The 24,450-nt window shown below is 41.2% G+C and overlaps 2 protein-coding genes across 2 annotated transcripts; one reads left to right on the top strand and one right to left on the bottom strand.

Annotated features, from left to right (window-relative positions):
* Window positions 1–9,823: 9,823 nt before the first annotated feature.
* On the bottom strand, window positions 9,824–10,770 carry LOC137172091 (uncharacterized). Its single transcript, XM_067576353.1, has one exon. The coding sequence runs from the start codon at window positions 10,720–10,722 to the stop codon at window positions 9,838–9,840; it is 885 nt and encodes a 294-aa protein (XP_067432454.1). The 5' UTR covers window positions 10,723–10,770; the 3' UTR covers window positions 9,824–9,837.
* A 6,911-nt stretch (window positions 10,771–17,681) lies between these two features.
* On the top strand, window positions 17,682–21,079 carry LOC137193112 (progonadoliberin-1-like). Its single transcript, XM_067604321.1, has 4 exons — window positions 17,682–19,695; window positions 19,842–19,980; window positions 20,058–20,156; window positions 20,314–21,079. The coding sequence occupies exons 1-4, from the start codon at window positions 19,685–19,687 to the stop codon at window positions 20,359–20,361; spliced, it is 297 nt and encodes a 98-aa protein (XP_067460422.1). The 5' UTR covers window positions 17,682–19,684; the 3' UTR covers window positions 20,362–21,079.
* The last annotated feature ends 3,371 nt before the right edge of the window (window positions 21,080–24,450 follow it).

Genomic DNA, 24,450 nt, shown 5'->3' with positions numbered 1-24,450 from the left:
TCATCTCTCTGGTTTTACTCATCCACCCTTCCCCTCCTTCATCTCCTACTTTTACCTTCACACTATTCTTTAACCATCCACCCTTTCCTCTTCATCATCTTCCTTCATTTTCCTCTCCACTTTTCTATCCTTCATCTCTTATCCTTAGATTCTCAAGCCTTTCCATCTTTCTCTCCTTCATCCTCCACCCTTAACATCTCCACTCTTTCTCTCCTTCATTCTTCTTACTTTCCTTTTCATACTCCTTCCACCCTCCACATATTTCCTTTCACTCTTCACCCTTTCTTTTATTTCCTATCTACATCTCCATGCTTCCTGTCTTTAATCTGGTTTCCTATACCTTTCCACCCTCTACCTATCCTGCTCCTTCATCTTCCTCTCTATTCTTTCTCTCCTTAATCCCTCTGTTTCACCCATCCACTTTTCCTTTCCTTTATATTCTATCATCTTCAACCGTTTTATCTTTAAACTTAGTTTTTCTCTCACCCTCTCTCCTTTACACCTCTACTTTTCCTGTCCTTCTCTTTCCTAAATGTTCCTTCCACTTCCTTCCTCTGCCTCTCCACCTTTCTATCCCTCATCTTCTCCCTTTACTGTTCCACCTGCTTTATCTTTCATCATATTTATCCTTCCTCACCTACCCACCCTCTTTCTTTCCCCAATGATCCTTCCATCCTCCTTTTGTCTAACTCTGTACCTTTCTATCCCTCATCTCTTCTTCCACTACTTTTCCTCTCCATCTTCATCTCCATCATTTTTCCTTCATGGATGGGAGGTAGGGATCTCTCCCACCCTCCTTCACTTGATTTTCCTTTCTTCTTCCTTCCTCTGCTATCCATCTACCCAGCCTCTCTTTTCTTTTCCTTCCCTTTTTTACCTCTTCACCCTTTCTATTTTTTTCTCTTCCTTGCCCTACCATCCTTCCTGTCCATTTTCCTTCCTTTCCTTACATCTTTATTTCCTTTTACCTCTTCATCCTTTCAATTCTTCATGGATGGAAGGGATTTTGTATAATCTTCTTTCATTTAACCATCCACCCTTCTTTTTTATCATTATTTACATCTCCACCTTCTTGTCCTTTTTCCTTCACTTCTTCATCTCCCTGTCTCTCATCAACTTTTCCTGTCCTGCTTCTTCCTCCCTCTTCTTCTTCTATCTATCCTTTACATCTCATCCTCTTATTCGTTTCCCTCCCTTTCCCTTCGTCATATTCCTATCTCTTTCTTAAAACCATTTCTTTAATTCATTCTTTATGTTCCTGTCTTTCATCTTTCTTTTCTTCTCAACCCTTCCTATCCATCTCTCTGGTCTTTCTCTCATTTCTTCACCAACTCACTCTCTCCATCTAGATCTCACTCCCTAACTTGTCTACTCTTCCTCACTTTCATATTTTCTCTTTCATCTTTCCACTCTTCACCTCCTTCAACTCATATTCTTTTTCCATTCCTCCTGCCCTTCATCTTTCTCATTTTACCTATCCATCCTTCCTGTCCTTTATCTCCTACTTTTACACTATTCTTTTTCTTGATTCTTTAACCATCCACCCTTTCTCTTCATCATCTTCCTTCATTTTCCTCTGCACTTTTTCTATCCTTCATCTCTTATCCTTAGATTCTCAAGCCTTTCCATCTTTCTCTCCTTCATCCTCCACCCTTAACATCTCCTCTCTTTCTCTCCTCCATTCTTATTTTCCCTTTCATACTCCTTCCATCCTCCACATTCTTCCCTTTTCCTCTTCACCCTTTCTTTTATTTTCTATCCTTTATATCTCCACGCTTACTAACTTTAATCTTGTTTCCTATATCACTCCACCTGCTATCACCCAGCTCCTTCCTCTTCTCTTATTCTTCTCCATCCTTTCTCTCCTTTACCTTCTTTCAACTGTATCTGTAATTTTCCTCCCTTTCCTTTACCCCTCAACTGTTCCTCTCCTACATCTTACTCCATCCAAGTTTTCTCTTTCAGCTTCCTTCATCTTTCTATCCTTTCTATCTTGGGGCTGAATATGTTTATTACAGTCTGCTAAATGATATTGTTGGTGTATAGACGGGGCTGTTTGTAGTGAGGGGGAGGAGGGTCTCTGTATATGTATCTGAATGTGAAGGCTTGATGTCATGTTTTTGCATTTTTGTTGAAATACCTCTCCACCCTTCCCTCTTCTCTTTTCTATCTTTTATTTACCTTCATCTTCTATCCTTCTACTGCAAAATCTTTATCTTCCTTCATTTATCCATGTACATTTCATCTCTTTCAACACCTCCCTCTCCCATCCACCTCTCATCTCCATCATCTTCTATCCTTTACATTTCCCCCTGTCCTCTTATACATTTCCTTCCTTTTCCTTCTTCATATTCCTTTCTCTATTTCTCATCATCTCTTTAATTCATTCTTTATTTTCCTGTCTTTCATCTTCCTTCTTCTCCCTTCAACTCTTCCTATCCTTCATCGTTCTTCCTGTATCTCTCTGGCCTTTCTCTCATTTCTTTACCTATTCACTCTCCATCTCGCTCCTTAATTCATCTACTCTTCCTCTCATTCATGTTTTCTCTTTCACCTCTCCACCCTCCATCTCCTCCAACTCATTCTTTATTTTCCATTCCTCCTGTCCTTTATCTCCTACCTTTACACTATTTTTTTTCTTGATTCTTGAACCATCCACCCTGTCTTCCTTCATTTTCCCCCACTTTTTCTATCCTTCATCCTCCACCCTTAACACCTCCACTCTTTCTCTCCTTCATTCTTCTTACTTTTCCTTTCATACACTTTCCATCCTCCACATTCCTTCCTTTTCCTCTTCACCCTTTCTTTTATTTTCTATCCTTTACATCTCCATGCTTCCTATCTTATATCTTATTTCCTATACCTTTCCACCCTCTACCTATCCTGCTCCTTCATTTTCCTCTCTATTCTTTCTCTCCTTAATCCCTCTGTTTCACTCATCCACTTTTCCTTTCCCTTATATTCTATCATCTTCTGTTTGTATCTTTTAATCTTCCTTAATTTTCTCCCAGCCTTTCTGTCCTTCATGGATGGGAGGTAGGGATCTCTCCCGTCCTTCTTCACTTGATTTTCCTTTCTTCTTCCTTCCTCTATCCATCTACCCAGCCTCTCCTTTCTTTTCCTTCCCTTTTCTTTTACCTCTTCACCCTTTCTATTTTTTCTCTTTCTTGCTCTACCATCCTTCCTGTCCATTTTCCTTCCTTTCCTTACATCTTTTTTTCATTTATCTCTTCATCCTTTCAGTTCTTCATGGATGGAAGGGATTTTTTTTTATCTTCTTTCATTTAACCATCCACCCTTCTTTTCATCATTATTTACATCTCCACCTTCCTGTCCTTTTTTCCTTCATTTCTTCATCTCCCTTTCTCCTGTCAACTTTTCCTGTCCTGCTTCTTCCTCCCTCTCCCAGCCACCTCTCTTCTGTCATCTTCTATCCTTTACATTTCCCCGTCCTTCATATTCCTTTCTTTATTTCTCCAACACACCATTTCTTTAATTCATTCTTTAATTTCCTGTCTTTCATCTTCCTCCTTCTCCCCTCAACCCTTCCTATCCTTCATTATTCTTCCTGTATCTCTCTGGCCTTTCTCTCATTTCTTTACTCATTCACTCTCTCCATCTTGCTCTGTAATTCATCTACTCTTCTTCTCATTCATGTTTTCTCTTTCACCTCTCCACCCTCCATCTCCTCCAACTCTTATTCTTTGTTTTCCATTCCTCCTGTCCTTCATCTCTATTCTTTAACATCCACCCTGTCTCTTCATCAACTTCCTTCATTTTCCTCCACTTTTTCTATCCTTCATCTCTTATTCTTTGATTTTCAACCCTTTCCATCTCTCTCTCCTTCATCCTCCACCCTTAACATCTCCACTCTTCCTGTCCTTCATTCTTACTTTCCCTTTCATACTCCTTTCATCCCCCACATTCTTTCCTTTTTCCTCTTCAGCATTTCTTTTATTTCTTGTCCTTTACATCTCCATGCTTCCTATCCTTATTCTTGTTTCCTATACCACTCCGCCCTCTACCTATCCTGCTCCTCCATCTTCCTTTCTTTCTCTCCATTCTTTCTTTCCTTAATCCCCCTGTTTCATCCATCCACTTTTCCTTTCATTTATATTCTATCATCTTCTACTGTTGTATCTTTAAACTTAGTTTTTCTCTGAACCTTTCTATCATTCATGGATAAGAGCAATTTCTCTTCCTTTAACCATCCCTCCTTTCTGTCCCTCATACTCCTTATTTCCTTTCCACACTTCCTCTCATCTCTTTCTCCTGTCAACTTTTTCTTTCCTAAATCTTCCTCTCCCTCCCATCCAAGCTTCATCTTCTTTCCTCTCTATCCATTAAATCCTTCATGTTCCTGTCCTTCTTCTTCCTTCCTCTCCCATCCATCCATCCCTTCATCTCTCTTCCACTTTTCTCTCCTTCATGTTTTTCCTCTTCCATGTTCCTTTCATCCTCCTCCTACATTTCTTCATTTACCTCTCCAGCCTTTCTATCCTTTTTCCTCTTTTACATCTCCACACTTCCTAACTTTAATCTTGTTTCCTATATCACTCCACCTTCTATCTCCCAGCTACTTCCTCTTTTCTTCCTCTCCATCCTTTCTCTCCTTTACCTTCTTTCAACTGTATCTGTAATTTTCCTCCCTTTCCTTTACCTCTCCACCCTTCACTTCCTTCTCCCTCTCACTCCCCTCAACTGTTCCTCTCCTTCATCTTTCTTGTTTTACCCATCCATCCATCTTCTGTCTTTACCTTTATGCTATTCTGTTTCTTGTTCTACTTTCTTTAACACCCACCCTTTCTTTTCTTCGTCCTCCTTCACGTTTGTCCCATGTTTCTTTCCTTCATCTCCTATCCTTTCCTTCTCAAACCTTTCCATCCTTCATCATTCATCTTCACCTCCAGTCCACCCTTTCTCTCCTTCACCCTCTCTCCTTTACACCTCCACTCTTCCTGTCCTTTTCTTTCTTTCCCTTAAATGCTCTTTCCAACTTCCCTTTTTCTTATTTACCCTCCCTCTCCTACCCACCCTCCCTCTACTTTGTTTTCTGTCCATCTTCCTCATTTCTTCTTCCTCTCTCATCCTTTTGATCTTACTGTCTCTCCTCTCCTTCCTTTGCCTCTCCACATTCCCTTTCCTTCCTTTTCCTTTGTATTGCATCCTTCTTAGTCATCCTTCATCTTCCATCTTCCTCCCTTCACCTTCCTACTTCTACCATCCACCCTCTCACCATCACTTTCTTTCCTCTTCTTCCACCTTGCTTCCTTTACCTAATGACCTTTCCTCTTTCTCCTCCACTATAATTGACTTTTCTGTCCTTCATGGATGGGAAGTAGGGCTCTCTCCCATCCTCCTTCACTTGATTTTCCTTTCTTCTTCCTTCCTCTGCTATCCATCCACCCATCCTCCCTTTTCTTTTCCTTCCCTTTTCTTTTACCTCTTCATCCTTTCTATTTTTTCTCTACCTTGCTCTGCCATCCTTCCTGTCCATTTTCATACCTTTCCTTTACCTCTTCATCCTTTCAGTTCTTCATGAATGGAAGGGATTTTTTATAATCATCTAATTTAACCATCCACCCTTCTTTTTTAATCATTATTTACTTCAACTCATATTCTTTATTTTCCATTCCTCTTGTCCCTCATCTTTCTCATTTTACCTATCCATCCTTCCCGTCCTTTATCTCCTACTTTTACACTATTCTTTTTCTTGATTCTTTAACCATCCACCCTTTCTCTTCATCATCTTCCTTCATTTTCCTCCACTTTTTCTATCCTTCATCTCTTATCCTTAGATTCTCAAGCCTTTCCATCTTTCTCTCCTTCATTCTTCTTACTTTCCCTTTCATACTCCTTCTATCCACATTCTTCCCTTTTCCTCTTCACCCTTTCTTTTATTTTCTATCCTTTACATCTCCATGCTTCCTATCCTTATTCTTGTTTCCTATAGCATTCCACCCTCTACCTATCCTGCTCCTCCATCTTCCTTTCTTTCTCTCTATTCTTTCCTGTTTCATCCTTCCTATTTCTCAACATCATCTCTTGAATTCATTCTTTATGTTCCTGTCTTTCATCTGCCTACTTCTCCCCTCAACTCTTCCTATCCTTCATTATTCTTCCTGTATCTCTCTGGCCTTTCTCTCATTTCTTTACTCATTCACTCTCTCAATCTCCACCTTCAATCAATCAATCAATCAATCAATCAATTTTTATTTATATAGCGCCATATCACAACAGAAGTCATCTCAAGGCACTTTTCACATAGAGCAGGTCAAGACCGTACTCTTTAATTTACAGAGACCCAACAATTCCCCCATGAGCAAGCACTTGGCGACAGCAGTAAGGAAAACCTCCCCTTTAACGGGTAGAAACCTCAAGCAGACCCCGGCTCTTGGTGGGCGGCCATCTGCTTTGACCGGTTGGGTTGAGAGAGAGAAAGAGAGAGGGAAAGGGGGAGGGGGGACAGAAGAAAAACAATATCAACAACAATAATAAGCACAAGCAGCAATAGCCAGGGAAGGATGCCATCAGGACTGTGAAGGACCGCGAAGGTTCGGCCCGGGACTCAGGTTTTCCTGTGAGATGAGAAAGCACAAAAAACTCCGGGGAAGAAGCAAAGTTAGTGACATGCATTGATGTTACATGAATGCATACAGATGGAGAGGAGGAGGAGGAGAGAGGAGCTCAGTGCATCATGGGAAGTCCCCCAGCAGTCTAGGCCTATAGCAACATAACTAAGGGCTGATCCAAGGCGAGCCTGGTCGGCCCTAACTATAAGCTTTATCAAAAAGGAAAGTTTTAAGCCTACTCTTAAACATGCACCCCGGACTGAATCCGGTAGATGGTTCCATAGAAGAGGAGCCTGATAGCTGAAGGCTCTGCCTCCCATTCTACTTTTAAAGACTGTAGGAACCACCAGTAAGCCTGCATTCTAGGAGCGCAGTGTTCTAGTGGGATAATACGGTATTATGAGCTCTTCAAGATATGATGGTGCCTGACCATTAAGGGCTTTGTAGGTTAGGAGAAGGATTTTAAATTCTATTCTAGATTTTACAGGAAGCCAATGTAGTGAAGCTAAAATGGGAGAAATGTGGTCTCTTTTTCTAGTTTTAGTCAATACACGTGCAGCTGCATTCTGGACCAGCTGGAGAGTCTTTAGAGACTTGTTAGGGCAGCCTGATAATAAGGAATTGCAATAATCCAGCCTAGAAGTAACAAATGCGTGAACTAGTTTTTCTGCATCTTTTAGGGACAGGATGTGCCTGATTTTTGTGATATTACGTAAGTGAAAAAAGGCAGTCCTTGAAATTTGATTTATGTGGGAGTTAAAGGACATATCCTGATCAAAGATAACTCCCAGATTCCTTACGGTGGTGCTGGAGGCCAGGGTAATGCCATCCAGAGTAGCTATATCATTAGATAATGTGTTTAGGGCCAAGCACAATAACTTCAGTTTTATCTGAATTTAGAAGTAGAAAATTGCAGGTCATCCAGGTATTTATGTCGTTAAGGCATGTTTGGAGTTTGTTTAACTGATTGGGTTCATCTGGCTTCACTGATAAATATAATTGGGTGTCATCTGCGTAACAATGAAAATTTATGGAGTGTTTCCTAATAATATTACCTAAAGGAAGCATATATAAGGTGAATAGAATTGGTCCAAGTACAGAACCTTGTGGAACTCCGTGTCTAACTTTTGCCTTCACAGAGGATTCATCATTAACATGTACAAACTGAAATCGGTCTGATAAATAGGACTTAAACCAGCTTAATGCAGTTCCTTTAATGCCAATTAAATGTTCCAGTTTCTGCAAAAGGATTTGATGGTCAATTGTGTCGAATGCAGCACTAAGATCTAACAGGACAAGTATAGAGACAAGTCCTTTGTCCGATGCAGTTAGGAGGTCATTTGTGACTTTCACCAGTGCTGTCTCTGTGCTATGATGCGCTCTAAATCCTGACTGAAAATCCTCAAATAAACTATTGTTATGTAGAAAGTCACATAACTGATTAGAGACTGCTTTCTCAAGGATCTTGGATAGAAATGGAAGGTAGATATAGGTCTATAATTGGCTAAAACACCTGAATCAAGAGTAGGCTTCTTAAGAAGAGGTTTAATTACAGCTACTTTAAAGGACTGTGGTACATAGCCTGTTACTAAAGACAAATTGATCATATCTAGTAAAGAAGTGCTCACTAAGGGTAAGGCTTCCTTAAGCAGCCTAGTTGGGATGGGATCTAAGAGACAGGTTGATGGTTTAGCTGAACAAATCATTGAAGTTAGTTCAGACAAGTCTACTGGAGAAAAACAGTCCAAATATATGTCAGGATTTACTGCTGTTACTAAGGTTCCTGTGTTTGGGGAGAGAACGGTGCCTGTTGAGGGCAGGAGGTGGTTAATTTTGTCTCTAATAGTTAGAATTTTATCATTAAAGAAGCTCATAAAGTCGTTACTACTGAGAGCTATAGGAATACATGGATCAGTAGAGTTATGACTCTTTGTCAGCCTGGCCAAAGTGCTGAAAAGGAACCTAGGGCAGTTTTTATTCTCTTCTATTAATGCTGAGTAATAGGCGGCTCTGGCATTACAGAGGGCCTTCCTATATGACTACCTTGCCAGACTAAGCGAGATTCTTCTACTTTGGTGGAACGCCAAATCCTTTCCAATTTTCGCGATGTTTGCTTTAATTTGCGAGTTTGGGAGTTATACCACGGAGCTAACCTCTTATGTTTTATTATCTTCTTTTTAAGGGGGCGATGGAGTCGAGTGTTTGTCTTAGTGAGCCTGCAGCACTATCAATAAGATTATCAATTTGGGAGGGACTAAAGTTAACATAAGAGTCCTCTGTAGTATTGAGACATGGCAGTGAATTCAGTACTGACGGAATTGCTTCCTTAAATTTATCTACAACACTATCAGATAGACATCTAGTGAGGACATTTTTGTCTAATGGTGTATAATCCAGTAATAGGAATTCAAAAGTTATTAAAAAATGATCTGATTAAATAGGATTTTGTGGAAAAATTATTAAATGTTCAATTTCAATCCCATAAGCCAGAACAAGGTCTAGGGTGTGGTTAAGACGGTGAGTGGGATTATTTACACACTGAGAGAAGCCAATTGAGTCTAATAATGAGATAAATGCAGTGCTGAGACTGTCACTATCAACGTCCACATGAATATTAAAATCACCTACTATAATTACTTTATCTGTACTAAGGACTAAATACGACAAAAACTCTGAGAATTCAGATAGGAATTCAGAGTACGGGCCAGGAGGACGATACACTATAACAAATAGAACTGGCTGTAAAGTTTTCCAGGTTGGCTGAGAGAGACTAAGAACAAGGCTTTTGAATGAGTTATAATTAAATTTAGGTCTAGGGTTGATGATTAGGCTTGAGTTGAAAATGGCTGCAACTCCTCCTCCTCGGCCAGTGTCTCGAGGAATATGAGTATTAATATGACTGGGGGGAGTGGATTCATTTAGGCTGACGTATTCTTCATGACACAGCCAGGTTTCAGTGAGACAAAATAAATCAATATGATGATCTGAAATTAAATCGTTTACTAAAACAGCTTTAGATGAAAGAGATCTAATGTTCAAGAGTCCACATTTAATTATCTTATTTTGTTGTACTATTGCAGTAGTGGTTTCAAGTTTTACTAGATTTTCATGAATGACTCTTCTTTTGTTTACTTTGGATTTAATTGATTTATGTGGTCGGGGGACAGACACAGTCTCTATGTGGTTGGGTGGGTAACTGCTCTAATGGAAGCGCAGAGAAGCGTGTAGGACTGTAGCTCTGCCTCCTGGTCTCAACCCTGGGTTGTCATGGTTTTGGTTTACTAATAAACTTGGCCATATTTCTGGATATGAGAGCAGCTCCATCCAAAGTGGGATGTATGACGTCTCCCCTAATCAGACCAGGTCTTCCCCAGAAAGTCTGCCAATTATCTATGAAGCCCACATCGTTTGCTGGACACCACCTCGACAACCAGCGGTTGAATTGTGACATGCGGCTATACATGACATCACTGGTTAGATTAGGCAGCGGTCCAGAGAAAATTACGGAGTCCGACATTGTTTTTGCAAATGTACACACCGACTCAACATTAATTTTGGTGATCTCCGATTGGCGTAATCGGGAGTCGTTGCCGCCGACATGGATGACAATCGTACCATATTTACGTTTATTCTTAGCCAGCAGTTTTAAATTTGACTCAATGTCGCCCGCTCTGTCCCCAGGAATACATTGAACTATAGCTGCTGGTGTCGCTAACTTCACGTTTCTGACTATGGAGCTGCCAATAATCAGAGTTTGTTTCTCAGCGGGTGTGTTGCTGAGTGGGGAGAACCTGTTAGAAACATGAACTGGTTGGTGGTGAACCGTGGGCTTCTGCTTAGGGCTATGCTTCCTTCGGACAGTCACCCAGCCGCCCTGGCTTCCCGGCTGCTCGGGAGCTACCGGGGGAGTGGGAGCTACGCTAGGTCGGCCCGCACCGGATACTACGGGCTGGCTAACTATATTAGCAGCTGATTGTTTTTCCATGGTGCGGAGCCGCGCTTCCAATTCACTGAGCCTTGCCTCCAGTGCTGCAAATAAACTACACTTATTACACTTACCACTATCACTAAAGGAGGCAGAGGAATAACTAAACATTTGACACACCGAGCAAGAGAGAGCAGGAGAACGAGAGGGAGAGAGAGAAGCCATCGCTAACTGCTTAGTTTAAGTTAGCTGCTAGTGCTAGCTGCAGAGCTAAAGTGACGAACAATTTGTGCGATTAGCGAGAAAAGTCGCTAAGAGAAAAGCGCTGAGAGTGCTTGTGTAAAACTAGCGAAAGATTAAATATACAGCAGATATTAATCCACAGTAATGTGATATATATAGGAAAATCAACTGAGATGAGAGCAGCAACAACGTTATCAGGAAACACAGTCGGCAACCGGAAATGATACAATACGCTTACCGTAGCACGTCAGCACGTTAAAAAGACAATTACATCTGATTGACAAGAGCCGTGACACTGTTTACATAAAAGTTGGTAAACTCTTCAAGTAAAGGCGTGGACTGCCCGTCCACCTCAAGGTGTAATTATCAGTCTTTACACCTTGCTCCCTAACTCATCTACTCTTCCTCTCTTTTGTTTTCTCTTTCACCTCTCCACCCTCCATCTCCTTCAACTCATTCTTTGTTTTCCATTCCTCCTGTCCTTCATCTCCTACCTTTACACTATTCCTTTTCTTGATTCTTGAAGCATCCACCCTTTCTCTTCATCTTCCTTCATTTTCCTCCACTTTTTCTATCCTTCATCTCTTATTCTTAGATTCTCAAGCCGTTCCATCTTTCTCTCCTTCATCCTCCACCCTTAACATCTCCTTTCTTCCTGTCCTTCATTCTTCTTACTTTCCCTTTCATACTCCTTTCATCCTCCACATTCCTTCCTTTTTCTCTTCACCCTTTCTTTTATTTTCTATCCTTTACATCTCCATGCTTCTTATCTTTAATCTTGTTTCCTATACCATTCCACCCTCTACCTATCCGGCTCCTCCATCTTCCGCTCTATCCTTTCTCTCCTTAATCCCTCTGTTTGTTCTATCATCCTCCACTGTTGTATCTTTAAACTTAGTTTTTCTCTCTCCTATCCAACTTTTGTTTCTTTCAACTTCTCTCCATCCTTTCTATCCTTCATGGATGGGAAGTAGGGTTCTCTCCCATCCTTCTTCACTTGACTTTCCTTTTTCTTCCTTCTTCTGCTATCCATCCATTGTTTTTTCTTTTCCTTCTCTAACCTCTTTAACCATCCCTCCTTTCTGTCCCTTATTCTCATTCCTTCCTTCCTTCCTCCCATCTCCCTTTCTCCTGTCAACTATTTCTTCCCCCAATCTTCCTCCCTCTCCCACCCAAGCTTCATCTTTCTTCTTTCCACCCTTCCACCCTTTCTCTTCATCATCTTAATTTTCCTCTCCACTTGTTCTATCCTTCATCTCTTATCCTTAGATTCTCAACCCTTTTCATATTTCATCTCATCCACTCTTCCTCTCCATTTTTCTCTCTCAATCCACCTTCTGTCTATTTCAACTTTGTTCTTTTCTCCATCTGTTGTGTCCTCCTTCTACCATCCACCCATCCTTTTGGTTTTTATTTCTCTCCATGATCTTTCTCTTCTAGCTCTCCACCCTTCCTCTTCTCCCTTCTATCATTCATCTTCTTTTATGTACCTTCATCTCTCACCATCTTCTTTCATTTATCAATCAACTCTTCCTCCCCCATTACTTCTCTCCTTTACCTTTCCATCCTTCTACATCTACATCTCCATCTTCCATCTACCCTCCTCTCCTTCATCTTTCCACTTCTCCCATCTCTCTTCTTTCTCCTTTCTAATAACTCCTTATCCATCCTCTTCCTCCCTCTCCTATCTTTTATCTACCTCTCCACCTTCATTCCTTTACCTTCTTTTAACCACTCTTCCTCTGTCATCTGCTGTCCTTCGCATCTCCTCCCTTCCATTCCTTCAGTGATCTCTTGCTCCATCTTCCTTACTTTAAATCTCCACTCTTCATCTCCTTCATTTCCCAACCTTTTACTATCAAACTTTTCTTACCTTTTTATTTTCCTTCATTTATCCATCTGACTTTCATCTCTTTCAACTTTATTTTTCCTCCATACCCTTCATTTCTCTCATGGATGGGAGATGTAGGACCCTCTCATTCTTATTTATCTTGTTTCCTTTAACCAGTCACTCTCTCTCCTCTTCTCCTTCTCACTCTTCCTCCTGCTGACTTTTCCTCTCCTGCATCTTTCTCAGTCTTTCACATCTACCTTTCCTCTTGTGTCTTTACCAGTTCAGTCTCCATATTTCATCTTCCTCGATCACCGTTCCACCTTTATCTCACTCCCTAACTCATCTACTCTCCCTCTTTCATCTTTTCTCTTTTGCCCTCCATCTCCTTCAACTCCCATCTTTTATTCTACATTCTTCCTCTCCTTCATTTTTATTTTACCCATCCACCCTTTCTTTAATTCACTTTCTACTTCTTTAATCTACCTTTTTTACTTTCATCCACCCTTCCTTTTCTTCTTCCTTCATTTTTCTCTCCTCTGTTGCTTCTCAACCCTTTCCATCTTCATCTCCAGTCCACCCTTCACTCTTCCTGTCCTTTTCTTTCTTTCCCTTAAATGATCCCTCCATCTTGCTTTCTCTAACTCTATCCCTTTCTGTCCCTCATCTCTTCCTCCAGTACTTTTTCTTTCCATCTTCATCTCTATCATTTTTTCCTTCATGTATGGGGAGCTAGGGCTCTCTCCCATCCTTCTTCACTTGACTTTCCTTTCTTTCTTCCTTCCTCTGGCGTCCATCCACCCAGCTTCTCCTTTCTTTTCTTCCCTTTTTTTTTACCTCCTCTCCTCTTTTTTTTACCTCCTCTTCCTTGCTCTCCCACCCTTCCTGTCCTTAATTTTCCTTAATTTCTTCATCTCCCTCTCCCATCCACCTCTCTTCTCCATCATCTTTACCTTTCCCTGTCTTCTTTATTTCCCTCCCTTTCCCTTTGTCATATTCCTTTCTCTATTTCTCAACATCATCTCTTTGATTTATTCTTTATGTTCCTGTCTTTCATCTTCCTCCTTCTCCCCTCAACCCTTGCTATCTTCATCATTCTTCCTGTATCTCTCAGGCCTTTCTCTCGTTTCTTCATATCCTTCATCTCTTATCCTTAGATTCTCAACCCTTTCCATCTTTCTCTCCTTCATCTTCCACCCTTAACATCTCCTCTCTTCCTGTCCTTCATTCTTCTTACTTTCCCTTTCATACTCCTTCCATCCTCCACATTGTTTCCTTTTCCTCTTCAACCTTCCACTCTTTTCTCTTACCTATCCTACTCCTTCATCTTCCTTTCTTCCACCCAGCCTCTTACCCGTCCATCCTCCCCCTCTTTAATCTTCTGTCTTTACTGTTTTTCTGTTTATTGATCTACTTTCCTGTCCTTAATTTCCCTTCATTTCTTCATCTCCCTGTCTCTCATCAACTTTTCCTGTCCTGCTTCTTCCTCCCTCTCTCATCCACCTCTCTTCTCAATCATCTTCTATCCTTTACATTTCCCTCTTTCCTCTCGTTCATTTCCCTCCCTTTTCCTTCTTCTTCATATTCCTTTCTCTATTTCTCAACACCATCTCTTTAATTCATTCTTTATGTTCCTGTCTTTCATCTTCCTTCTTCTCCCCTGAACCCTTCCTGTCCTTCATCATTCTTCCTGTATCTCTCTGGCCTTTCCATTGTCATCTCTATCATTTTTTCCTTCATGCATGGGGAGCTAGGGCTCTCTCCCATCCTTCCTCACTTGACTTTCCTTTCTTTCTTCCTTCCTCTGGCGTCCATCCACCCAGCTTCTCCTTTCTTTTCTTCCCTTTTTTTTACCTCCCCACCCTCTGTTTTTCCTCTTCCTTGCTCTCCCACCCTTCCTGTCCTTAATTTTCCTTAATTTCTTCATCTCCCTCTCCCATCCACCTCTCTTCTCCATCATCTTCTCTTTAGTTCATTCTTTATGTTCCTGTCTTTCATCTTCCTTCTTCTCCCCTCAACCCTTCCTGTCCTTCATTATTCTTCCTGTATCTTTCTGGCCTTTCTCTCATTTCTTTACCTATTCACTCTCCATCTCGCTCCTTAATTCATCTACTCTTCCTCTCATTAATGTTTTCTCTTTCACCTCTCCACCCTCCATCTCCTCCAACTCTTCTTTGTTTTCCATTCCTCCTGTCCTTCATCTCTCTGGTTTTACTCATCCACCCTTCCCCTCCTTCATCTCCTAACTTTACTTTTACGTTATTCTTTAACATCCACCCTTTCTCTTCATCATCTTCCTTCATTTTCCTCCACTTTTTCTATCCTTCATCTCTCATTCTTCGATTTTCAACCCTTTCCATTTTTCATCTCCTTCTCCAATTTCTCTCCTTCATCCTCCACCCTTAACATCTCCACTCTTCCTCTCATTCATGTTTTCTTTTTCACCTCTCCACCCTCCATCTCCTCCAACTCATTCTTTATTTTCCATTCCTCCTGTCCTTTATCTCCTACCTTTACACTATTTTTTTTCTTGATTCTTGAACCATCCACCCTGTCTTCCTTCATTTTCCTCCACTTTTTCTATCCTTCATCCTCCACCCTTAACACCTCCACTCTTTCTCTCCTTCATTCTTCTTACTTTTCCTTTCATTCTCCTTTCATCCTCCACATTCCTTCCTTTTCGTCTTCACCCTTTCTTTTATTTCCTATCTTGTACATCTCCGCGCTTCCCATAATCTTGTTTCATATACCTTTCCACCCTCTACCTATCCTGCTCCTTCATCTTCCTCTCTATTCTTTCTCTCCTTAATCCCTCTGTTTCACCCATCCACTTTTCCTTTCCTTTATATTCTATCATCTTCCACCGTTTTATCTTTAAACTTAGTTTTTCTCTCACCCTCTCTCCTTTACACCTCTACTCTTACTGTCTTTTTCTTTCTTTCTCTTAAATGTTCCTTCCACTTCCTTCCTCTGTACCTTTCTATCCATCATCTCTTCTTCCACTACTTTTCCTTTCCATCTTCATCTCCATCATTTTTCCTTCATGGATGGGAGGTAGGGCTCTCTCCCATCCTCCTTCACTTGATTTTCCTTTCTTCTTCCTTTGCCATCCATCCACCCACCCTCTCCTTTCTTTTTCCTTTTTTTCTTTTACCTCTCCACCTTCTCTATTTTTCTCTTCCTTACCCTACCATCCTTCCTGTCCATTTTCCTTCCTTTCCTTACATCTTTTGTTCCTTTACCTCTTCATCCTTTCAATTCTTCATGAATGGAAGGGATTTTTTATAATCTTCTTTCATTTAACATCCACCCTTCTTTTTTATTTACATCTCCACCTTCCTGTCCCTTTTCCTTCATTTCTTCATCTCCCTGTCTCTCATCAACTTTTCCTCTCTTCCTTCTTCCTCCTTCTCCCATCCACCTCTCTTCTCCATCATCTTCTATCCTTCACATTTCCCCCTGTACTCTTATTCATTTTCTTCCTTTTCCTTCTTCATATTCCTTTCTCTATTTCTCAAACACACCATTTCTATATTTCCTGTCTTTCATCTTCCTTCTTCTCCCCTCAACCCTTCCTATCCATCTCTTTGGTCTTTCACTCATTTCTTCACCAACTCACTCTCTCCATCTCATCTCACTCCCTAACTTGTCTACTCTTCCTCACTTTCATGTTTTCTTTCACCTCTCCACCCTCCATCTCCAACTCCAACTCCTATCCTTTTATTCTACATTCCTCTTCTATTTCATCTTTCTTGTTTTACCCGTCCATCCTTCCCCTCCTTAATCTTCTGTCTTTACTGTTTTTCTGTTTATTGATCTCCTTTCCTGTCCTTAATTTTCCTTCATTTCTTCATCTCTCTGTCTCTCATCAACTTTTCCTCTCCTCCATCTTCCTCCCTCTCCCATCCACCTCTCTTCTGTCTTCCTGTCATCCTTTCTTTCCTTTACCTTCTTTCAACTGTATCTGTAATTTTCCTCCCTTTCCTTTACCTCTCGAGGAGGACTCGTGATAAGTGCCAGTTGTTCAACTTTCTGTTGGGCCAAGCTAAGATGGCCATTTATATCAGCAGAAAGAACAAGATAAATGGTTCTTTGGACTTTGATGTTATCACCATACTGATCAGAATGATAACAAGCAGACTGAAAATTGATCACAACTATTACAGGTTGATGAATGATCTGGACTGTTTTGTCTCTGTGTGGTGTTATAAAAATATTCTGTGCTCCATTGATGAGGAGGAGCTCTGCTTTGGACGCATGCTGGGCTGAATCTGGTGTTGTTTTTTAATGCTTGTTGATCTGATGACTAGATAAATAAAGGTGTTTTAAAAATTCAAAAAAAATTCTCTTCCTTCTTCCTCCTTCTCCCATCCACCTCTCTTCTCCATCATCTTCTATCCTTTACATTTAAGTCAAGGCTATCGGAAGGGATTATCTCTAAAAATGTTCATTTAAACAGACATGTTGACGCAGATGACAGTTAGTGTTTATCATGGGGCAACAAAGCAGATCTGAATAATTGTCCTACAGATGTTTTTAAGATGAATCCACTACACCACTGAAAGAAAATTCATCTGCAAGTATTTTGATGATAAATCAATTGTTATAGTAATTTTTCAAGAAATAATACCAAACATTCTCTGTTTCCAGCCCTTGCATAGAGTTGAATAGGTAAATAACCAATTAATGAGTACAATGAAGTTGATATTTATATTTGTATTGGAATTCAATTGCTTTTGTGCCTTAAGTTGTCTGTGATAAAGTGTATTCCCCAAAATGTTGAACTATTCCTTTAATTTTCTGCCAAACCATTTTTTCTTGAAGAAAAAACTTTTTGAACTAAATGTTAACTGTTTGTTATGAATCAAATGACATTTATTCTTTCTTTGATAAAATGACATTGACATTTTAACCCTTAATGTCAAGCTTTACACAAGCAACTGAAAGCTTCCATAAGGCAACAGGACTTCACCATGACACTTGTATGAAATTGCCAGCAAGTGTGTGAACATTTTTCAACAGGCTTTTGTACGACATTCATAATACATTACAGTTTTCCACTTACATTACAAGCTTTTCACCAGTTCATGTAATCTTCCTGTCTTACTGTTTTGTCCCTGCTGCGTCTTTGCAGAACTGCGACCTGTCTGGCTGTGATCTACAAGAAGCAAACCTGAGAGGATCCAACGTGAAAGGAGCCATTTTTGAAGAGATGCTGACCCCGCTGCACATGTCCCAGAGTGTCAGATAACTCGGTTACACGCCTACAAGTCCGGTCTGGACACAGATGGCTTCTTTATTACTCAGTTCCTCTTACAGTATATTCCCCTACTATCAATCTCTCTATACCTGTGTACAGCACAGGTAGTTGTATGCACATCCCTGGCATTCCACCTATGTTACATTAGCTTTAAATATCTTGCACTAGAATTTATCCAGGGTTGTCCATGTATGTTTGTATGGTAGGATGTTTTAAAATGTTCAGCTACATATATCACCAAAACAAAATAATGTTCCTAGTGTATGTAGATGTGTCTGGATGCGATCCAACAACTATACTCATTTAATGTTTTTGCATAACTTATATTCATTTCATATTACTTGACATGTTAATGGGAGTCAAAAACCAGACTTTTGCAGTAAAGTTCAGAGTACTGAGCTTCACTGAATGCTGCTGTAGCAGAAACTGAAGGGGTCATTTACCAATAACTGTCACGCTGTACGTTCCTCTTTAAGTATGTAACTTACTTTTGCTGGATACAACACACTATAAAGGAAGCAATGCAAGCCAAAGCCATACAACAGCACAGTCTCAAAGGCCAGACATGCTGTTAATGCACCATAAAACTATGCGACAGGCTAGTTTTCAAACACAGCTTGGGTATGCAATACATGATTTACAGCTGTGAGGTTTCTCTTTTCCTACTTTTGAATATTGTGTTCTTAAAAAGCTCTCCCTCGTTTTGCGCTCTGTGAATCTACCTCTTTTGTTTTGTTTTTTTTGTAATCCGGTGTGTGAGAGATCCACAGTTGCATGCGTTTGACTGTGGTCACTACTTATTGTAATGTTTATGTACGACATTCATTACTCCTCATATCCCATTGTGAGAAAATAATCCAACTTGGTGTGCTTTAACAGAAGGCCGTGTTCACATGTTGTGGACTTGCCTGAAAACATGTTCCATTTACATGACGTATATCACTTAATCATGCTTTTGAACGTATTTGCACAAGTATATATTTGATTTGTAACATGTTATATCTTTTCACCAAAAATGTTTAATGCTTGTTATCTTATGTAAATCAAATCCAGTGCTTCCAAAAAAAAAGAAAAAATCACTATTAATAGATTGGGCAGATGTTTTGTTAAGGAACAATCTCACTTCAGTTCTTACTGGACATTGTCTGTTTGCATGTGTGAAGAGCTATCCTCGCCTTTGACTGGTGAAGTTTCTTTAGCTGTAGCGCAAAGCTGCTCCGATGCAATACTATTCACTCAGTTCAATCGTAGGTACCCAGCCTGTGAGAATGAATGATGAAGGCAATCATGTTGTGTATTTCACCATGAGTGTGAAAATCACAAAGAGCTATGGTTATTTATTTTAATACATCTCTCTGAATGCAATATGGGGCAGAGGTTGTTTTTTTTTTTGTTTGAGACAGGGGGCGGTGTAGTTCTCCCTGAGTATGATTATTGCACTCGACCGTGGAAATATATTTCCATAAATGACTGTTATAAATAAACTGCTATGAAGAAGAGTAAGTCTTTATCACCTCGTCTTTTTCTCTGTCATTAATTTGTGAATCTTTGGTTTATCAGCAAGTATTGGAAAACGACTGGAGGTACTTCACGGCCATACACAAAGCTGGTCTGATGATGAACACTTGTTCTTTTTGTGGAAGGACAAAAATCACACACTGTAATCTTTTTAATAGCTCTGCGGGTTACCAGTAAATGTTGCTTAATCCCACTTTGTGACCCCCTGCAGTGAAGTGTTGGGCTTTTGACACGAAAGGAAGCAGCATATAAACCTTGGAAAATGCTCAGCAGCAGCAGCATCGGCTTCCACAAAGGACAGCAGCCAAGAACAAATCAGAGAAGCAGCTTGCCTTATGCACAGAAGGTAAAAACTTCACTGATGTGATGCATAAATCTGGGCATGTGTAATCTAAAATTGAGGACTATGACAGTATTTGGGGTTAGATTAGGAAAAATAAGAAGATTACTGACCTGCTTATATGTGTAATATAAAGCTTTTTCCCTCCTCAGAATGGCTATGCAAACCCTGGCACTGTGGTTGCTGCTTCTGGGCTCAGTGGTGCCACAGGTCTGCTGTCAGCACTGGTCATATGGACTGAGCCCAGGAGGGAAAAGGGAACTGGACAGCCTTTCAGACACACTGGACAATGTAAGCATGGCTCCTCACACTTCATCTTCAGCATTTTATTCTCTACATATTCATGGTTATGTTTCCCCCCCCTTCAGGTAGTTGAGGGGTTTCCACATGTGGACACACCTTGCAGTGTTTTGGGTTGTGTTGAGGAATCGCCTTTCGCCAAAATCTACAGAATGAAAGGATTTCTTGTAAGTTTCGCTCATCTGTAATTCTGTGTTCGGTCAATCGATCAGTCAATAATGTCAATTATTCAAATTAGTCAAACCGCCAGACGCTTTACCAGATATTTCTATTAAATGTTGATTGTATTTTCACATATTTAATGTTATTCTTTTTCTCTTTTAGGGCAGTGTGACCAACAGGGAGAATGAACACAAAAATTATAAAAAATGATGATTATTTGATTCTACAATAAATAATCATATTGGCATATCTACATTGTTTTCTGTACTACTTTTAATGATTATGATAGAATCCATTTTTATTCCACAGTGCCTTATGCTTTTCTCTGTTTTTGTGACTATTTCTTGCTCTAAAGGATTACAGAGACATTTCATTTGAATAATTATTGACACTTTTCTATGAACTCCTTATTTGTTTATTGTATAACAAACATGAATTTGATTGAATTTATATCCCAGTAGTTTCTAAATTCCTGATGGCATGTAATACAGCAGATTTATACAAATGTAAGAGTGAAGTTGTGTCTTATGGGCAAAAGTTGTGTAAACGTAAGGTTAAACATCAGTTTACTGTGTTTTGTTGAACATTGCCTGTTTGCATATGTTTAGTGATGCAGTGTTTGGGTGATATTGTAGTGTCAGCCGCTTGGCGGCGCTGTTCAGACAGTGGGTAGAGTTTTGAGGGGAGAGAAGGGGAGAAAGAGAATGAGAAGTGTGTGATGACTGGACTGAGCTGTGTTTGTTGAAGGTGACTAAAGTTATGAGGAGAACCCAGAACGTATTGGACTGATTTATTCCCTCACTCACACCCACGTCGCTTACACTGGTGGCAGCGGTGGGATTTCCTTCTGTGGAATATAGTCCTTTGGGATTCTGCTCAACTTTTTGAGTCCCTAAAGCTATAGGCTAACGATAGCTACGCTAACCGCTAGCTTAGCTTAGCTTTCAGTACAGTTAGTCAGCTAGTCGTTACCAAGTCCGTTTTTTTTGTTTTGTTAGCTCAAGTGAGTTTAGAAACCGTGTTTCGGTCATCTAACTCCGTCCGAGGGCTAAAGAAAAAAATAATTAAAGAGACGAAGGAAACTCATCATGTCTGACGAGGAAGCATTTTCCACCGGTGAGCAGCGAGCCAGCACAAGCGCGAGGGGGGCCTCAGCGCCAGGTGTGCCGCCATCTAGCAGAACACAGGGAGCGCCCAGGGGCATTCCCTTACCGCCACCATTTCACAACGATGGCCGTGAGTCTTTTCAACTATGGGCTCGCCGCTATGAGGTAATTCAAGAGGCCCGTTACAAGGACAGTGGTGTGGACATGAATACAGTATTAGCAGCTGAGTTACCCACTAGACTACCACCAGAACTGTTCATTGTATGGGATAATCTGCCCCGGGAAACTCAGGACTCTTTATACTGAAGCAAAGAAGCACTTGCAGACAGCTTTTGGCCAAAAGGATGTAATTGCATCATTTCAGACATTCCCTAATGCCCGGCATAGACTACCTAATGAAGCAATGGAAGTTTATGCTGCAGACGTATGAAGGCTTGTCAAAGAAGCTTTCCCAGATTTTGAGCACAATGCTTCCGAGTATATGAAAATGTCTCGCTTCATTGCTGGTCTGGATCAGGAACTTCAAGTCAAATGTCATGAAAGAGGGGTGAAAACTTTCACTGAGGCTTTTCAAGTCGCCTCCCAAGCTGAACGGGCTCGCCAAGCAGCTAGATTAGTAATGCCAGTGTCCTCACCAAATGTTACCATCAGAGATATTGGCACAATGCTGTCAGTAAATTCAGTACGTGAAAATGACATTGAACTCGGGAAAACAGTTCAGAACCTCACTGCTACTGTTAAAGACTTAAGTAAGAATATGGATGCACTGAGACTGAAGCTGGATGAGCGAAGCAGGGAGCACCACCTTGACAGGCACATGCATGTGCGTCCTCAAAGATCTCCCTCACCTTATGGGAGAAGCCCAGATAGGGATGCAAATAGATGGAGCTCAGGCTACAGACATTCCCCCTCCAGATACTCACGTTCCAATCATTCCCCAGAACACTATTCTCCTCAGAGGACTCGCCACCATCAAGATCACACCCGTAGGGAGCCTGACAGGTACCGACAACCTTACAGAGATACTCACTACTCAGACCATGCCTTTAGCCCTTATGAGGAAAAGAGAGGGAGGCAACCCTCTCCCAGTAGACCCTACTATGACTCTCACCGCCGAAGCCCGAGTCCCTATGCCAAGCATGTTTCAGTCCAAGAGTATGGGGACCAAGGCCAAACACGACAACCAAAGGACTGGGACAGTCAGTATCCCACTAAGAGTGGTTACAAAGATCATGGCAGATTTCCACAGGGAAACGGCCGTTAGCTGATGATGCGGGGTGTTCATCAGCTACTTCTCTGGAAGCCCCAGACATCTGCCTCACTGAAATAACAGACTGCATCAGTACACCACCAACCCCTAGTGGTACTACAGATATGACAATCCCCCTGACTGAAAGTGTGAACATTGAAGCCACTGTAAGTAAAGACTTCACCTCCTATGTAAGTGGAATTGTTGAGGGCACTAATACGCACATCATGCTAGATACCGGTTCCACTATTTCGTTCATCAGTGAGGAAACCAAAATGTCACTTCCTTCCCTAGCAAAAAGACCCATTAAAAAGAAGTTTATCATGTCACAAGCAGTGACTGGCCAAACTTTGGATACATTGGGTATGATAGACATCACCTTTAAACTAGGGTCTCAAACTCTGCAACATGAAGTGCAAGTCATCAGAAATGTCAGTCAAGGCTTTATATTAGGTTTTGACTTTCTCAAGCCTCACTGTGTGATTCTGGATATGGGGAGAGGACTGTGCTATCTGGGTGATGATGTCCTGCCCCTACTCAGGAAGAGTGACCTGGCACCTGCTAGTTGTAGACAAGGTACAAAACACGCCAATGCTGACTCTATGTCCCGTCGTCCCTTCACAGCTGAAGGCACCACCCCTATGGTTACAGCCAATCAGGTGAGGTGTGTTTCCATTCACACTCAAACAGACCCAATAGAGTCATCCATGTGCACTCCAGCCACTGAGCTGGCACCCTGCTCAGAGACTTTACCCACTGCTTCGACTGCTATGGATTTAATATCACTCGTGCAGTCTGCTTCACCAGATACTGCAGCTGTAACGGTGGACAGTTCACTCCTGAATATTGACAGGCAGTATATCCTCCAAGCTCAAAAAGCTGATCCTGAGTTGCAAATAGTCAGGAGCTGGGTGTTGACTGACCATAGGCCACCATTCTCAAACATTAAAGCAACCTCACCTGAAATGAGACAGTACTGGAGAGAGTTTCCTAAACTCACCCTTGTTGATGGTCTTTTGTGTCGCAAAGTCAGACCTCCACCAGGTGACCCTGTTTTACAGATTGTAGTTCCTAGTAACTTGCAGAAGGAAGTGTTTCAAACTTTACATGGACATTCACTCTCGGGACACTTCAGTTCACAAAAAACATTACAAGGGGCACAGATCAGATGCTTTTGGCCTCACATGACACGTGACATAACTCAGTGGTGTCTTGAATGCACAGCCTGTGAAGCACGGCGACCACAGACACCACACCAACAGGCCCCTATGCAAAACATAGTCACATCCAGGCCTTTTGAGAAAATTGCAGCAGACCTGACGGAACTGCCACTCACACGCCGTGGTAATCGGTATGTATTTGTTGTAATGGACTATTTTACTAAGTACCTCAACTTGTATGCACTTCCTGATCAACGGGCAACCACTGTGGCTAAATGTTTGTTTGAAGATTATATTAGCCACCATGGTGTGCCTCAAAGTTTGCACACTGACCAAGGCCGTCAGTTCAACTCAGATCTTGTCAAAGAACTGTGCAACCGTCAGGAATACATAAAACAAGGACATCACCTTATCATGCTATGTCAGATGGCATGGTGGAACGAGCAAACAGGACCATCAAGGACCAGTTAGCAAAATATCTGTATACCAGAGGAGGTGAATGGGATGACCATCTACGGCAGGTTGAATTTGCATACAATACGACTGTTCACTCCTCCACAAAACACGCTCCTTTCTTCCTGGCCCATGGCAGAGTGGCCCACCTGCCTGCAGATCTCCTCCTTGGAGACTTACCAGGACTTTCAAACGCCACACCAGGTACTCCAAGTGAATATGCCAATTCGGTATTACTGAAACTGTGTGCTGCTTTTCACTCTGTTGCACATAACATTGAGGCAGCAGGTGCTCAACAAAAGCACTACTATGATCGTCGGATGAAACACAC

Source organism: Thunnus thynnus, chromosome 2, assembly GCF_963924715.1.
Source record: "Thunnus thynnus chromosome 2, fThuThy2.1, whole genome shotgun sequence".
Taxonomy (NCBI): Eukaryota; Metazoa; Chordata; class Actinopteri; order Scombriformes; family Scombridae; genus Thunnus; species Thunnus thynnus.
Note: the sequence above shows the minus strand (reverse complement) of the source record. Positions and strands in the feature narration are given on the sequence as shown.